The sequence below is a fragment of the Sebastes fasciatus genome, chromosome 22 (assembly GCF_043250625.1).
Source record: "Sebastes fasciatus isolate fSebFas1 chromosome 22, fSebFas1.pri, whole genome shotgun sequence".
NCBI lineage: Eukaryota > Metazoa > Chordata > Actinopteri > Perciformes > Sebastidae > Sebastes > Sebastes fasciatus.
In genome coordinates, this window is record NC_133816.1 from 17,513,422 (window position 1) to 17,530,560 (window position 17,139).

Here is a 17,139-nt window from a genome sequence, read left to right on the forward strand (position 1 = left end):
GCTTCCTGTAACCATCAGAGAGTGAAATATGATCGCGCTGGAATTCCAAAACAAACTGGCTGAAGATTACCTGAAGTGGCAGCCGTGTTGTTGAAATGATGTCACGATGAGGAATAACCTCCCCGCCAGTATGTGTACATGCGTATAGCGGGGACTTATTAATGACCTCACCAGCCTCCGTGTGTGGCTGTGTCTAGACGAGCGGGCCTGCTTTGGGTTTGCACTGCATTATCTTCGTTTTATGGGACAGCGCCGTGGCGGAGAGGGATCACTTGAAACCTGAATCCATTAATATCCATCAACGAGAAACAATGAGACAATTGCACGCGGCTAAGGAATCCAATCGCTCACAGGCTTACCAATTCATACTGTAAACTTGAGGCACAAACCAGAGGAGAATCAATGAGAGCGACCGGCTCCCTCTCCTCCCTCATCAACTTCTGATTACAAGTAGTTGTGGTATTTCAGAAGCTATTATTAGAGGTAAAATATGTGGGGACTTGTTGTTCTCTCTCGCCTTTTCGTTCCTCTTCTAGTTCCCCACGTTGCTGCGTTATCTTGTGTATAAGTTTCTCTCTACTGTGTTTTTTTTTTTGCTTCGCAATCTTATTTTTCTTCTCGCGTCTCCAGTGTTTGTTTGTTTAAAACGGGAACAAAGCCTGAATTAATTAACTAGTGTGGACTGGATCTCCCATGGTAGGCCTTTTACATCCCTCCACTATGTCTGTCAATCTCCTTCGCTCTCTCAGCAGGCCGACCCTCTCTTTCTTTACTTTGCTCACTTTTTCGCTCTTTACTTTTCTCCCTGCGTCTCTTTTGTCCCCTTTCCCACCCAGAAATCCCTCCTTGCACTGCTCTCTCTTGCCATTCCCTTTTGCTTCTAACATCTCTCCACTATAAACACGTTCCACTACTAATTGCCCCTGACCTTCCCTTTCTTTGAATGCTGTGTACAGCCCAGGGAAGGAGGCACAGCAAAGAGCTTTTTTAATTCTCCCCTTCAATAATTAACTAAAGGGAATGAAAGTGAAACAAACAAGGAAGCAAAAAGCCCGTTCGCCGCCAAAAGAAATTCCGGCAGCATCTCTGAAACCATTACATTATCACACACTATGAATTGCCTAAGGAGCGTGAAATCAAAGACAAATAATAAAAGTTACAACCATCCAGAGGCAGCTAGAAAGAGCGAGAAGCAAACTATCGACCACATGTGAATTATGAATCAAAACTAACGGAATCCAATTGTACGTAATCTAATTTGTGTGCTTCAATCTGCTGTATAATCTAATTTGTGTGTTTCCTCCACAAAATTAATGAACCGACCAACGAGGGTCGGTTCACAGGAAAAACTCATTTCGTAATGAAGTCAAAACATCAAACAAAGAAAATTAATTAAGTTGCTTATCAATGTATGGTCTGTCAGGGAATGTTATTTTCAAAAAGGCTGTCTATCTGTTGGCAACCTGTTTTCACTTCTGCCGTCTTTGCGCCTAATAAAAAGAATACCTGCAGGAGGAAACGGAAGGAATAGAGGCAAATAGGAGCAGATAAGGAGACATGTGGGAAGAAGAGGAGACAGGGGTAGATTAGACACGTGATAAAACAATGACAAAAGCACCAAAACAGAGACAAACGCCACGAAAAAGAACAAGTGGAACAGAAGGATATATTTAACACATCATCATCTTTTGTGGAGACGGCAAACAAAAATCAGCAGGCATGCGAAAGTTGGCTCTGAGAAAGAGAAAGATGGTAGATTACAGTCCTGAAAAGTCGTCATGAAAAGGGAAAATAAGCTATTTGCTAATTCTTTGACTCATAATGAAGTAAAAACCTAGTTGTACAAATACTGACACCCTTTAACAGCCAAATAAAAGTTAAAGTATTCTAGCTCTTTAACCTCTTAAACTTGTTGAGGACGCCAGCGACTTCGGCTGATGGAGTCTGTGTGATGATTTTAGGCCCCATAGTAGCCATTTCATTGTAGTGAGACGATTTTTTGAAACTGGACCTCACTGTATAAAATGACCTGTGGTGACCTCTAGGATAATCACAGCCTCATGAAACTTTACAGCCACAAACTAGAGACCTAGAGCATTCAGAGGATGGATGGCTTTCCTAGGTAGATTGACAATAAGGGGGTTTCTGAGCAGCTTACAAAACAGAAGTGCTCGCCATCCAATCGCTGAAAAATGTGATTCTTGCAGAAATCGCAAAATGTCTAAAGTTTTTGAAACCAAATAAGAGCATGGCTTTTTCTATGGTGTTCATCAAGGTCTCTGTGTCTTAATGTGGTATTCTGGAGGTTTTTTTGATCATTTTTATCAATTCTCTAGTGGTAAAAAAATAAGTTAAATTTAGCACCAAATCTGTGTAACAGATGGTATCAACCCAAAAGCCCTTATACACTTCTACAAGTTATTTTAATTCGTTAATTAATTTGTGTTTATTTCTGATTTGTGACTAGAACAACTTAAAAAAGATATAAACGGGTCTATGGTGAGGAGGGTTGGAGTGGAAGGAAGGGCACAGTGATGAACTTCAGATATGTTTTTTGGGATGCAACTGTTAAATCGCAGATGGGGCTTCTAACTGACTGCATTCGTACCGAAACGTCGACTAGTTTCCTCCACTGCAGCCTGTCACAAAGAACCGATCCAAGCCAAGCTGTGCCGCTGCAGACTTGGAGCGCTCCATGCACAGATGTTAGGCACGACACCGAGGGAGAAGAGTCTGGACACTTGTTACTCAATTATTTAAGATGACACATCACCCCCCGATGGAAGATGAATACGCTCTCAGTGATGGACCCCAGAATCATCCTTTATCTGCTGTGTCCACCAGCTGGAGTCCGCCGCGTGCGCGCACGCACACAGGAACGCACACAGACATGCACACAGGCATGCACACAGGCATGCACGCTACACACAGGTGGGCGTGCTGGCACACACAGTGTGGCGGGAAAACTGGCGTGTATGCTGTCTGAACACTGAGAACGGTACATGTCATATTAATATTCTAAGACTTCTCATCCAATGCAGCAAACAACATCAATGCAGACACATTGCGTAATTATAAATGACTCCACAATTACAAAGCACACCCGTCTAACTCAGCATTACTCAGTCCAGCATAGCTGCACCATAATGAATTATTCAGCTGGCTATAAAGTTGCATCATCGAGGGTCACAGTGAGGACGGGACACACTGAGAAATAATGACATGTTTGCATGCTATTTTACGATTATCATTTCCCAACCAATGTCATATTTTCCAAGTTTTGTGACATCAGATCAGTTAGTATGGTGAAGTGAGTATAGACAAGCCCAATTCTTGTGTATTTCCACTGTTTCTACATACCTTTAAAGTGCAGGGCATTGGCCAGTATCAGAGCTCCAGCCTTAGCCTGGATTTCAGCTGCTAAAGGAGCTCCCTCCAGCCCACCGAGCCCAGCCTTAGCCCAGCCATGGAGCTGCTTCAGGTCAGCCTTGGAGTCTCCTTTCACCAGAGGCCGATGCTGCAGCCCGAACCTGGCCTGGCTCTCCTTCACAAACGCCTCGCTGACTGCAGGAGCCTGCTTGGAAAACAGAGCCGAGGATGCGTGCAGGTGAAAGCTGGTACCGTTGGCTGCGGTGAAGCTCTTCAATGCCCCGGACAGAAGCTCTGCAGCCTTGGCGGGGGATGATGGCGTCTTGAGGAGGTCTTGGAGCTGGCTGGAAGTGGTGCCCGCTGAACCTCCACCCAGCGCACCTCCAAGGGAGGAAGCCACGAGCAGAGGGGAGAAGAGGGTGTTTACGGAGCTGGAGTCAGAGCGGAGGGCCTGGTACAGATGCAGACCGAGAGCCCAGGTGGGATCACCCAGAGGAGGAGGCGGGCGGGGTGGAGGGCGGGAGGGGGCAGCAGGGCTCTTCTTGGATGAATCGGCAGTGCCGCCCTGCACCAGAAGGACTGGCAAAGAAATGAGGATATAGACGGGAAGCCTGGGCAGCATGGCAGACCTAGAGGAGAGCACAGGGAGGGGAGTCAGCAAAATAAACTATTTGCATACTTTGCCAACCATCCCGATTTTCCCGGGAGACTCTTTTTTCTCCCGATTTATGACAAATTTTCACACTTTTTTTCCTTTTCATTATCTTAGCCTGTGTATAAACCCTAGTGTTTCCACCCGGACGTCAATAGAGCTACACCAAATGTCGTTTCCCGGCGGAAGAGAGCTGCTCGCGACACAAAAAATGCTGATGCAGTGTACTTATTATTTTGTTATTTTCACTCTTTTAAAGTCACCAGAATGCAGGATACAAAGTCTCTGAAAGTCACTTTTTCCCAGGGAGTAGGACCCCCCTCTTTGGTTTTGAAATCCTCCTTTTTCTAAGGTCTCAAGGTCGGCAAGTTATGACTATTTGTGTGTAACAATGAGAAGAATGAAGCCTGCATTCCTCTCATTTATAATGCAAAGAGCTCTATTCATTAGGCACATTGTGACTGATTGTTTTTTTTTAACAGTGTAAAGCTACTCATGCTGTTATAGCACTGTTCATATTTGAGATAAAGCAACATAAACACAGCCTTAAGGGTTCCCTCTTTGCTGTAAAACAACCTACTTGTGCAAACAGCAGCCCCTGCTCCTACAGAGCCGCAGCAGTAAACTGGATTTTGTAAATTTTCCTCCCCACTCTGCAACATTGTTATTATCTCACACGCTGCGGGGAAACCAGAGAGTGACAATTAACTTTGATGAAGTTTCAAAAGAAGCTTTTTAGTAAACGTTTGTTTCTCTATCTCGCCTTACAAAAAAAAACCAACACCCAGATTTCTGCCGAGCCCCGGTGACAGGAGTGATGGGAAACATCTTCCGTCTGGTTCAGACTACTCTGTTAAGACCTCCCGGCGAAAAAGAAAATAAGGAAAAAACGTGTTTGTTCAAATTTACCATTAATTAATTCAAGTTTATCCCTCTCTTTCGCTCCTTTTCAGCTAGGTCCTCCACAGGAAGTGGTGCTGCCGGGGTTCAGACGTGGCAACACACGGAGGAAGCTTTCCGTTTTCCCCGAAACTTCCAGGTATACAACTGAAGAACCGTTAGCTACTGTTTGAGATAAACTGAAGCAATGAAGGCTAATGAAAAGATGTCTAAAACACCCAAAAATACCTCTGTAAACACATGTAGGTGTACGATTTAAAAGTGTTGTACTGTGAAAAAGCACCATAAAAGTACCGTTCTGTTTTCAAAGCAGAAACCTCGTATTAGCACTGTAACAACGTTTTACTGCAGTTACATATCACAGCTAAATACAGCTTAAAAAATAAGTATGAATGTAAAATCCATTATAGAAAGCTAACCACTGGAGAAAATCCACGGTTAGGTCAATTTTGTGGTATCTGTGTCCTACTGGTTTATGCAGGCATAATACATTTATGCTTTAACAAAACCATAATTAAATAAGACCAAGTCCCTGTTGGGATATATTACAGCTGTTCCCTGAGAGTTTGGCAGGGATTATATGTGCATGTAATGTCGGGCCCGGCCGGTATAGTTTTTTAAAACGAACCACCAGTTGCAGTAAATGAGGCGTTTCTCTCCATACATTGAAAAGCGAGCTCTGTGGGTTTGCTTTGGATAATAAACCCTCTTGTTTCTGGTGCTCAGTTGGGGGTTGTAGTTCCCAGAGCCATTCAAGCGGGGTCGCTAATGGTCTTCTCATCGCCTCAGCTCAGTGACCCTGTGAGAGGCTGCATGCATGTGGGCCAGGGCCCCGAGAACTTGACACCCAGCCCTCCCAGAGGAGAGGATATATAGACCGCAGCAGCCAGCAGGCAAATCCACCTGAGGAGGTTTGACTTTCTAGTCCTGATTATGTGTTAAATCTGTCTGCATTTTTGGGATGTTAATTAGGGAAAGGGCAGTAACACTATAATGTTTAAAATAGCCCACCTTTTTAGATTCTTTATTTCTAGTTAAAGCAGCACTAGGTAGAATTGGAGCAAATATGATTTAAAAAAGTTATTTTTTATCAAACAGTCACTACATCCTGACAGTAGTGAGACAGGTAATCTGAAAAAAATCATGTGTCCTCCGGTGCTCCTAATGGCATCTGCAAGATTTCACAGACCGGAGGAAAACAACCAATCAGAGCCGAGCTGGAGCCTTGCCGTCTCTGAGCAGCTGTCAATCCCTGGCGAACTCTGATAAAACGGTCAAACTAGTATACTTGCCAACCTTGAGACCTTAAAAGAAAAAAGGAGGATTTCAAAACCAAAACCGCAGAAAAAAATCTGAGTTTCAGAGACTTTGTTTTCCTTCCATTCTGGTGATTTAAAAAGAGTGAAAAGATCAACATAATAAGTACACTGCAACCGCATTTTTATGTTCAACTTTTGATTTTACCTTTAACTCCCAGGAAAGTAAACTGAATAATTCGCCCCTCTGGTGTGAACTTGGCGTGTGAATCACTGGCATAAACTAATGTTCATCTGTTTTTATTTAGTTTTGCTCCTGCTTGAGTATTTCTTTCTCTTAGTACTCTCCATTTCTCTCTCCCTCTCTCTCACTGAAGGTCCTTTCAGACACAACGCCACAACGGAACCACTGCACTCTGAAACACGTTATTTCTAATGGCTTGCACCGCGCCAAGACAGCTTTTCGGTGCATCAAGCAAAGCCCAACGTTGACTATGATATGTTTCTGAAAACACTTTACACCGTTTGATCGGAGTTTGCGAGTGATTGACAGCTGCCTCCGTTGAATGAACAGCCAATAGGAACGCTCTCTCTCTGAAATGACCTGTGATTGGCCAAAGTCTCCCGTCACCGGCTAGATTTTTTTAAAGCCTGAAAACAGAGCCATGAGGAGGTGCAGAAGTCTAGTTTTCTCTCAGAGCACTTGAATTACAATATGCTGAAAGGTTATTATGGAATTTTTGCCCAATGATGCCAAAAATATTCTGCCTATTGCCACTTTAACGAAATGAAACTTGCCCCACACACTCCCAGTGCACCCTAACACCCAGCCACCTCACTCTGCAGTAGCTGCACTAATGTAGTCTACTGTCAAGGAAAAGTAGGGCAGACCATGCAAGCCTGTAATACATCTGACCCCTCCAAATGTCCTCATTCTCCATTCTCCTCATTTCCCTGTTTTTCGCCTTCCCAAATTGTACCTGCCCTCCCCCTGCGGCGGAACAAGGAGTGGCGAGCAGATAACTTGTAACACGCGGCTTCGGGACAAGGATTATTGCCCAAATTGAAGGATGGAAAATGGTCATATAGGGACTTAATCGATAAATGTAGAGATAGACTAAGGAGGCTAGAGGAGGATCAGAGAGGGATATGGAGGAAGATAACTGCCCGAGACCACCAATGCTCGGCAATCAGGCCGAACATGACAGCTTGTAGACCCAACCAATTATTTACCCCAGCCAAATCAATAGAGCTCTCTCCGAAAGATAACCATCAGCTGCACTATCTGGAACACATTCACAGCAGAGCTCACAAACACACACTGAGCGCTCTGCTCGCTGCCACTCTCGCTCTCCGTCTCTTTTGCGCACACACACACACACACACACACACACACACACACACACATTCCCCTCGCAGACACTTACTTATCAGACTACCTTGGAAATAAGACACAAATCACATTGGCTAATTATTGGACATCTACACTGAGAAGAGAAACGGTATGTCAAAGAGCGCCTACAGCGAACGCAAAATCGCATCACAGGGTAACACACACATTCGTTAATGGCGTGTAGGCTGCTGCGTTGTACGTGTTAGTGGTGATGAGTCGATGTGCGCGACGTCAGAGGTCTTGGCCCTCGCCACAGGAGTCGCCGCCCCCCTCCTGGGACCCCCCAGCACCACATCACAGTCAGTCTCGTCAGTAATGAGCAGCGACGTGTATTACATTGCAGGTGATTCATAAGAAAACAGGGCTTGCGCCGCAGTTAAACGAGTCCCCGGGGGAAACTGGTTGGGAACCTGATAGGTCCCTCAGTCAGCGGATTGTGCATCTAGGGGATTTATAAAGGGACGCGCTTTAACCACAATGCACCACCACATCTTCCCCTTTACCCAAAGGGCTCACCAGCACCCGGTCCTGTTCGCCCTCACCTCCCCTTGCACCTCGAGCCCTGATTCAGTTTTCCAGCTCCAGACGTCATTGTCTTAGTAAACGTTGTATTTCACCTCACATGTTATCCGTTTATGCGTCTGTTAGCTATTGTTCTCGGCTGTTGTCGAGGTTAAACGCTTGTGGCTCAAGGGCAGCAAAATCAACACCTCGCAATGACAGCCGTTATGGTCAGTGACCGGCCTGGAGCGATATCCACTCGCCCCCTTGCCCTGCTCTCATTTTCTCTTCAACACACATCTTGTAGCCTTTATTTTACTCTCCCCCTTTCTCTTCGCCTTCGCTCTTTCCAGAATTAGATATTTCACTTCGCACTACATTAGCTCAGCAGACTCCTTTTCACTCCATAACTTCCTCTTTCCCTTCCTTTCCCTTTTCATCCATCCCTCCATGTCACTGTGCCTGAGGTTTAAGTAGTTCCCTCTATACTCCTCCTACAGTACCTCTGGGGGCTCCACGCACACACACACATATCTATTTCCTTCCTTTCCTGGAAGAAAAGTGACATTTCTAAGACAGGACATAAAGCAGACAGAACCCCTTAACCGTAAAATCTACCTAAAACAAAAACTCAAACTTTTCTTATAAAGTGTCCTCCCACAGCGCTCTCTCTCCTCTCCTCCACCTTCTCCCACCTCCCCTTACTCACTGTCGACCCACTTCCTCTCTGCTTCTCACCTCCTCCCATTCCTTCACCCCTATACTCCTACTCCTTTCCCATCTCCCCTCTGCTCCTTCTCCCTTTCCAAACGCCGTCTAAATCTCTCCCCGTCCCTCTGTGCCTCACACATTTTTGGAGCCTGTACAGAACAAACAGCATGTAACATGGGAGCCCCTGTTCTCGTCAGTTCTGGTCTGCCTGTCTGTCAGCAGCTCTAGCCCGTTTCAACTACTACAGAGCTGGTTTAAGGCCCCGTCTGGACAGGCCCGCGGGGTCCCGGTTTACATCAAGTTCCATTGTGGTCCTTTCAAATTAGGGCTCTTACTCAGTGTCTGGCCAAGCTGCTAAGCTGCAGCCATGATTTTTATTGAAGCATTACCTTAACCCCAGCTTCACCCGGGCTGGAGGTCTGGTGCCAAACCTTGACCATAAATATACAGTGATGTTGAGAGGTTTTCAATGTAGTGAGTCTCCGGGACCCACAGGTGGTTATATGAGTCGGTACCCAATAAAATTTGTCTTTTTTGACAAATTGTAGTGTTAAACTCGAGCTTGATGTATACATTACATATACATTTTATCAAATAGGAATATAAGTATATTTTTTTAAGAATAACTTTATATATATTCAGAATCTAAAAAGAACATTTAAAAGTGTGTTTCAATACGTAACAATTTAAATAAGCTATACTTTATAAATTTAATAGTTCAACATCTTGAGAAATATGCGTATTCTCTTTCTTTCTGACAAGAGTTTTTCAACACGACGCATCCCCTGGACGGTGAACAGTGGGCAACTCGGGGGGGTCTGAAAAGTGAAGCCAATGCTGAAGTGCCTTAAACTTGCATTCTTTCTAACAGCCAGCAGGGGGCGACTCCTCCGGTTGCAAAAAGAAGTCTGATTGTATAGAAGTCTATGAGAAAATGAGCCTACTTCTCACTTGATTTATTACCTCAGTAAACATTGTAAACATGAGTTTATGGTCTCAACATTAGTTTCAAGTCTTCTTCAATACAGCATGATGTTCATTTAGTAAATTATGGTCCCATTTAGCGACAAAAAGACCATAAAGCAGGGGATGCTTTAGGGCGTGGCTACCTTGTGATTGACAGGTCGCTACCACGGCGTTGTCCGGCCTGGAAGTTGTCCGTGTTTTCGCCCTAGAACTTTAATCCTTTTACAGTGTGTTTTCACTTCATGAAATATAATTATAACCTTTTTGGTTGCCTAAAGAATGTCTTATTCAGTGTTCGGTTGTACTTAGCTCCACCGTCTCGTGTCACTTCTGGTTCTAAAAAAAGATGCCGATTGTCAAATTGGATTTTAGAGACGCAGGACGCGGTACCTAGCAACATCACTGCATATAAAAGCCAAACAGGATTATTTAAAAGTCACCATGGATCTTGACCTTTGCCGTCTTTATTATTAGTAGCTTCTAATTTTGGGAATTGAGGATTCAAATGTAATGCGTAAAAATCAACCTTTACACACCGGGGGCGTTTTTTTTTCTTCGAATGATTAAGTCGCACGTCAAACTATTTTTTCAAACTGTTTTTGTCATGAATACTTTCACACAGAACACGAATATTAAGCGGCGTAAAAGCGGCGCACCGCGAATAAAGGCATCAACCAATCACATTGTGCGGAATCAGTTGAGTTGGGTCTATATTTATGAAACCACAACACAGAGGCTCCGTAGTCCGAACCAAGACGGCAAACTTTTTTATCCTTTCAACCTTAACAAAGGCAGAGCAGACCAGATCCACTCCTTCCGTTCTTATCTTTCACAATAAAAGCGCTAGACATATAATATTCACAGGCGAGTATTTTGCATTTTCATGTCGTTTATTTGTCATGCCCATGGTTTGTAAAGGTATTAAGGAAAAGATCGAATGAGGCAGACAAATGGTGACAGAGGTAAAAGGACAGTACAAATATAAAGCAATCAGTTCTGATCAGTGCAAAGCTAAAAAGGGATGTTTATGTCTGCTTTACTGAAGATCTAAAAATACACATTTTAGATGGGATTTGGGAGACTGGGAGATGAGTGTGTCCCCCAACTGGGATGTTTTTCCCCCACTTTGAATCTAGGGCAAAACTCTGGAAGGCAACAGGCGGTACGGCTGGACAGATGGAAGGAAGGGAATATGTGTTTTTAATCGATGGGGGGGAAAAGAGAGAGAGAGAGAGAGAGGGGGGCAACGACAGAAAGGTGAGGAGGGGGCAGTGGCGGTTGGGGTCGGGGTGAACATGTTGAACAGTGCCAAAATCACAGACACATCTGCTGTTCATCTTGAATGTTTCCAATAAGCTTTAAATGTTTCCTGAAGCCCTGTGAAAGTGTACCGAGCTGCCAAGACAGAAGGGGGGGGGGGGGTTTGGTGTTTGATTTTCTTTGTGCTAAAGAAATAGGTGGTCTTCTCACACTTTTTTTTTCATTAGACGTGTCTATAAATTACCCAAACTTCAGTGAAACGCAACGAAGTACAAAAGCAAGGGTACACATCTCTCTACAGGCTCACATCCACACAGCTAGGAAGGCAAATAAGTGGCTTTTAATGTGCTCAGTGAGTCAGAGAAAAGCAAATGCCAAGCACCCACAAGAGTACACAGCTGCTTCAAGCAAGTGTTGACAACTATCTTTATAGGAATTAAATATTGCTCTTAACCCCACCCCCGAGTAACCGCCACACACCTGTGACTCACATCACTCAGGCTCAGATTCCACGGCATTAAATCAACATGTTCGCTTTTTTGACGCATTGCGCGCGAACTCTCATATAATGTGCCTCACACGCAAGCACGCACGCACACACACATAAACACACCTAAGACCGTCAGAAAATATCAAAGACCGATATGTTGACACCCTCAGCCACCCACACACACACACACATTCACACACACAGATTATATCCTCTGGCTGTGAGTTTGCCAGCAGCCAGCTGGTACTGTCATGTCTGATAGGCTGGAACAGAGAGGGAGACGGAGATGAGGCCGGGAGAGGAAAGCAAGAAGGAGGGAGGCAAGCTGGGAAAATGTCTACAACAGAATGCATTAGTAAGATTGGGAAAACTGTATCAAACCCTGGCAACTCATTACACTGTCTCATTTGGGCCCACAGGGAGTTCCCCGCCATCCTTCATCCCGATCCTCTAAACTACAGGACATTTTTCTTTGTCTGCCGCCTTCCTCTTTTTCTGGAGTGACCTCCCGTTTTTGATATTTTTCTCTTTTTAATTACCAAGTAAACTAAATGCGATCATGACAGGGATGAATTGTGCATTGACACTTTGCATAAGTGTGTGTTTTTTTAATAAAAAGGGGGAAATAAGTGTGATTTTTCCTTCCCCCATAAGACAAAAACAACCATAATTAAATTGTTGATCAAGACGAATCACTCAGCAATTATTCCGCGATGTGAATAGCCAAAAACAGCACACGACAAAGCAGTATTATTATTCCAGTATTTTTTGCAATGTCTGAATTTGCCTCCAGACCAGACAACTCTTACTTGGTAATGTGGAAATGTTGGTTGGGAGAATTAATGGCCGCGTAGATAGAAGCTGATAAAGGTCATGGATTTCTTAATGGCAAACCAAATGTTCATTGGAGACAAATGGTCCTTGAAATTCAGCATCTAGTGTAATTCCTCCATTTCAAACCCTCTGTGTTGTTGACTGTCTGTGGGACATTAATGAGTGTCAATCTGTGCTGTCTTTAGAGTTGTGTACAAGTTAATACTGTTATGCCAAAAGTGCCTAGCCAGCTAGACTAGACTCTTTAGTTTGGCTTCGTATTGAAAAAGAAATGCCTCACACAAGCTAAGGTTTGTAATCTTAAGAAACTAGCAGGAATACACAAGATTTTAAAAATCATCCAACTGAAAAACCCAGCCCAGTGTTGCCAACTCTTTTCCAATGAAAGCAGCTCGCAGCACTAGCTTCAAAAGTCCCTAAATCAATCAAGAAAGTTGCCAAGTCGGCAGCCCTGACAGCCCGTCCCTTCAGGCCTCCAACCAAAGACACTCCCCTGAAATTATCAAGATGAACGTAAACGACAAACATGACTATTGTTAGTAATCACAGCTGTCAAGCTAGCAAATTTAAAACCTACCTATTCAGCCAAGCCTTTGAGTACGATTAGTTTTTAGACGTTTTACATTATTTCAGTCACTTATTTTATTGTATTTAAGTTGCAAAATGTTATTCTATTTTATTGTTATTTTATTAATCACTTATCTTATTGTATTTAAGTTGTTTAATTTATTATTTTAATTATCTAGTTTTTATTTCACGCTGATTTATTACTATTATTACAGCTTTTAATTACATTTTTAATATACTTTTATCATGTTATTCCCTCGCGTGCATTGGTGTCAAAATTGTCAAATTGTTAAATTGCTGAATTATTTATCTTTTCTGTTGTTTTCACGGTCAAACTCATGCTCTTATTTTTGGCTCGTCAGTCATCTGTGAAGTACTTTGAACTTCACTAACCTGTATGAAAGGTGCTATGCAAATAAGGTTTGAATGATTGATAGCTTTCAATGAAAAACAGTCACATTTTTATATTACTATTGCTTTAGCTTGTAAGCAAGCCAGCACCTCCAGTTAAGATATTCAACAAGGGCCTTTCACTCTCATTTTCAGGTCTTATTATGGGCAAACCATTTTTTTCATTTCCTCTACGGACGCATCTGTAAATCAACTCAACATTCCACATGTTACCACAAAACAAACTAGAATTACCGCCTCGCAGTTTGTACGCCTCCACCAGCCAGTCAAGTGTCAGTTTACATCAATGCCTGTCCAAAATGTCTTCACTTCATCATTTTATCCTGTTAGACATTTGTGTGAAGGTTTGTGTAGCCAAAAAACGTGCGTTTGTGACGTCAGAGTGACCTTTGACCACCAAATTCTAATCAGTTCATCCTGTTGTCCGAGTCGATGTTTGTGACAAATTTGAAAAAAATCCCTCAAGGCGTTCCTGAGAATGGGACGGACGTGAGGTCACGGTGATCTTGACCTTTGACCACCAAAATGTAATCAGTTCATCCTTGAGTCCAAGTAGACGTTTGTGCCAAATTTGAAGGAATTCCCTCCAGGCGGTCCTGAGAATAGCGTTCACAATAATGGGATGTATGTACAGATGGACGTACGGACAACCCAAAGACATTTATGCCTCCAGCCACAGCTGTCGCCGGCACGGAGGCATACAAAGGTGAGGAATATAAAGCATATTTACTTCACTATTTCATATAATACTGATGCATCCAAGATCCGGTTTTTCATAACTGGGAGAAAAGCTTATCTGGGTCATTATAAGCAGGTTATGATGTTTACATGCATCAACCAAAAAGCACAAGTCTATCAAACTGAGTGATGCATCCAGAATTAAAATATGCATATGAATGTCCTCAGGAAAGTTTTATCACAAAAAAGAGAACTTGTGGCTGCCCTTTAATAATTGCAAAACTTTTTCGTGGTTGATGGTTTAAATTATATTGAGGACGTTTTTACAGATCTCCACCAGAATATTCATATATCCAAAAAGTCATTGTTATTGTAATGCAATTCCCAACATGAAGAATAGTCGTACGGCACACATTCACTTCGGCGTAGCCGCGGAATGCAGTGACATTTGAACAGGATATTGTGAAGTCCTCACAATCACAGCCTCAGAGATTAACATCCATAAAGAGTAAAGTAGAGCTGCCGTCACCTGTCCCCATGTTTTATTCACCACCTCTCCCCGTGCATTACCATACATATTTATAAGAGATAACTGCATTTACATGTACATGCGCACACACACACACACATGCATGCACACAGAAGTTCAGCCTATCCCTGAGGGCTAAAGCTGTCATTTTAGTCCTTCACAGCGGTTACTGTAAGCGTGTAGTCCATGGAGCACACACACAGATCTATTGTGTGTGTGTGTGTGTGATTCAGATTGACTGATAGATGATGGCTGCGGGGCAGGTGGGCACTGAGTCATCCGCGGTTGTTGGGAGGTGGATGGATGGAGGGGAAAACTTGGGGGCAGGGAGGGGTTGGAAGAGATGACGTTAGGTAGCCGGTCGGTCAGGCTGCCACTCAAACCTCATGGGAAACTGGTTACACCGCCGCTTAAGGGCACACAGACGGAGGGAGGAAACCGAAATAATGTGGGAAAGGGAAGCGAGGCAGAAGGGGGAAAGGGTAAAAGGTCAAAATATGGGGCACATTGGGGGATTGTGAGGAACTGAGAAATGCAAATGAACGGTGTCACTGCTTTATTAATCACTCTGCCTCGGAAAAGGTGGAGGGTGCGATAGGACGCGGGGGGGGGGGGGAAATCACAGGAACATACATAAGATAAAAAGAGGGGGAAGCAACAGGCGAAAGCGCGAGAGACTAGATGAGTAATGGCGCAGGAATGAAAGACGAGACGAGTGGCGTGCACAGGCAGAATAATAAAAAAAAAAAAGAAGCATACAATAAAGAGTGAGAGGTGTAATGCATCACTGCTACCAAATCAACAGGTGATGTCATCCGGTTGAATGCGACAGGAGTCACGCTGGGTTTGGGGGCGACGGGGGTTGAGATGGGAGAGGGGGTGCAAATGCAACCTTGCAAAAAGAGCCAAAGAAGTCTGCTCTCTACATTCTCATTATCCCATCTCTCTCTCTCTCTCTCTCTCTCTCTCTCTCTCTCTCTCCCCCTCGCCCCCCACCTCACCCCCTAAGCCGCTCTGCTATTCGCTCCGGCGGGGTTTAAGATGGAAGGATTTTGTCCTCTTCTCCCTCCACGTGGCTTCATTTCCAGCACAGAGGGCTATATGCAGAGCCCGCATCTATCAGCAGGGAGATATAAGCTGCTATGAATGTCAAGGGTCAACTTGTGATATTATTCTGCTGTTAATGGCCCACCATGTCACAGGGCCTCTAATATCCCTGGAAATGACTGCTCAGACGGCTGCAGAGTGTGTGTGTGTGTGTGTCGGTCACATCAAGAGGCTGTGAGACCACCTTGCAGCGAGTCACATGACTAATGCTCTTTCAAATCGTAAGTGGGATTCGAACCAGGGGGCAACTTCCATGTCTGTAGAGTGAAGCTAATGCGGAAGTGCCTTAAACTTGCATTCTTTCCAACAGCCAGCAGGGGGCGACTCCTCTGGTTGCAAAAAGAAGTCTGGTTGTATAGAAGTCTATGAGAAAATGAGTCTACTTCTCACTTGATTTATTACCTCAGTAAACATTGTAAACATGAGTTTATGGTCTCGATCTCTAGTTTCAAGTCTTCTTCAATACAGCATGATGTTCATTTAGTAAATTATGCTCCCATTTAGAGTCAAATAGACCATAAAGCAGGGTAAGATGGGGACAGCCAAAAAACAATATTGTGATGGCCAAAAACCAAGATTGCGACGGCCAAAATGTCAAACTCAAGGCTTCAAAACCGCTGTCCACAAACCAACGGGTGACATCACGGCGACTACGTCCACGACATATTTTGTTTTGTGGACTGATCCACATCCAACCACACACACACACAGCTGCATGCACACAAACAAACACTTTCACCACTCATTTGTACTTCAGCCAGCCTCTAGTAAAGTTTTGACCTTTAGTTTATAGTTCCACTTTGGCTCATTACTTTCTCTAAAGCACTATAAACACGGCAACTTTCGCAAAAATAAATGACTTTAATGGCATTAAGTTGAAGTGCGCCGAGCGTGTTGGGAGGAGAACGCGGGCGTGCATTAATTCCGTTTGCATTCATCAAAATTATATTAGTTTGAGCCGTACACAGTGTGAAGTCAAAAGGATGCACACCGAGAGGCTTGTAAATATTACTTCACTGTAATTCCAAAGTGGCCGCAGGTGCAGCCCTCATGCATTTATTAAAAGCACATTTGAATTTTTAAAACTGTTGGATTGTGTTGGGATTCCGACGTGCAGATTCAGTTCATGTCCCTCCCTCCTGCTGCAATGAGCAATAAAAGACATTTTTGAAGTTTCCCACGTAGGCGCGTTCAAGAGCAAACCTTACTATAGGTCTACTTCTTTTTGGGACTGATGAGACCAATATTACAAGATTACTGGTGCCATGTGGAACATTTCAACATCAATAATTCAGTGTCACGTTCATTTTCGAGACATAAAAACAATTATCCATAAACCAAAACATCCACAGCTGAGTGGAATGGCATCCTTTACAGGCCCCTGTGCTCCATAATACATTGTCCTTGGCAACAAAAAGTAACAGCAATCATGGGAAATGTGGACACGTGCTAAAAATACTCGCGGCATGAGATGGAGTAGCAGCAATCATCTCCTCCATTGTCTCAGCTGATTAC

General features: G+C 43.8%; 1 protein-coding gene across 1 annotated transcript in view; it reads right to left on the minus strand.

Moving 5' to 3' along the window:
- Positions 1–17,139, minus strand: part of serpinh2 (serine (or cysteine) peptidase inhibitor, clade H, member 2) — a 122,032-nt gene that overhangs the window by 14,550 nt on the left and 90,343 nt on the right. Inside the window, 1 exon segment of the mRNA XM_074622816.1 lies at positions 3,348–3,998. Within this exon segment, the coding sequence (XP_074478917.1) occupies positions 3,348–3,991 (644 nt within the window). The 5' untranslated portion in view covers positions 3,992–3,998.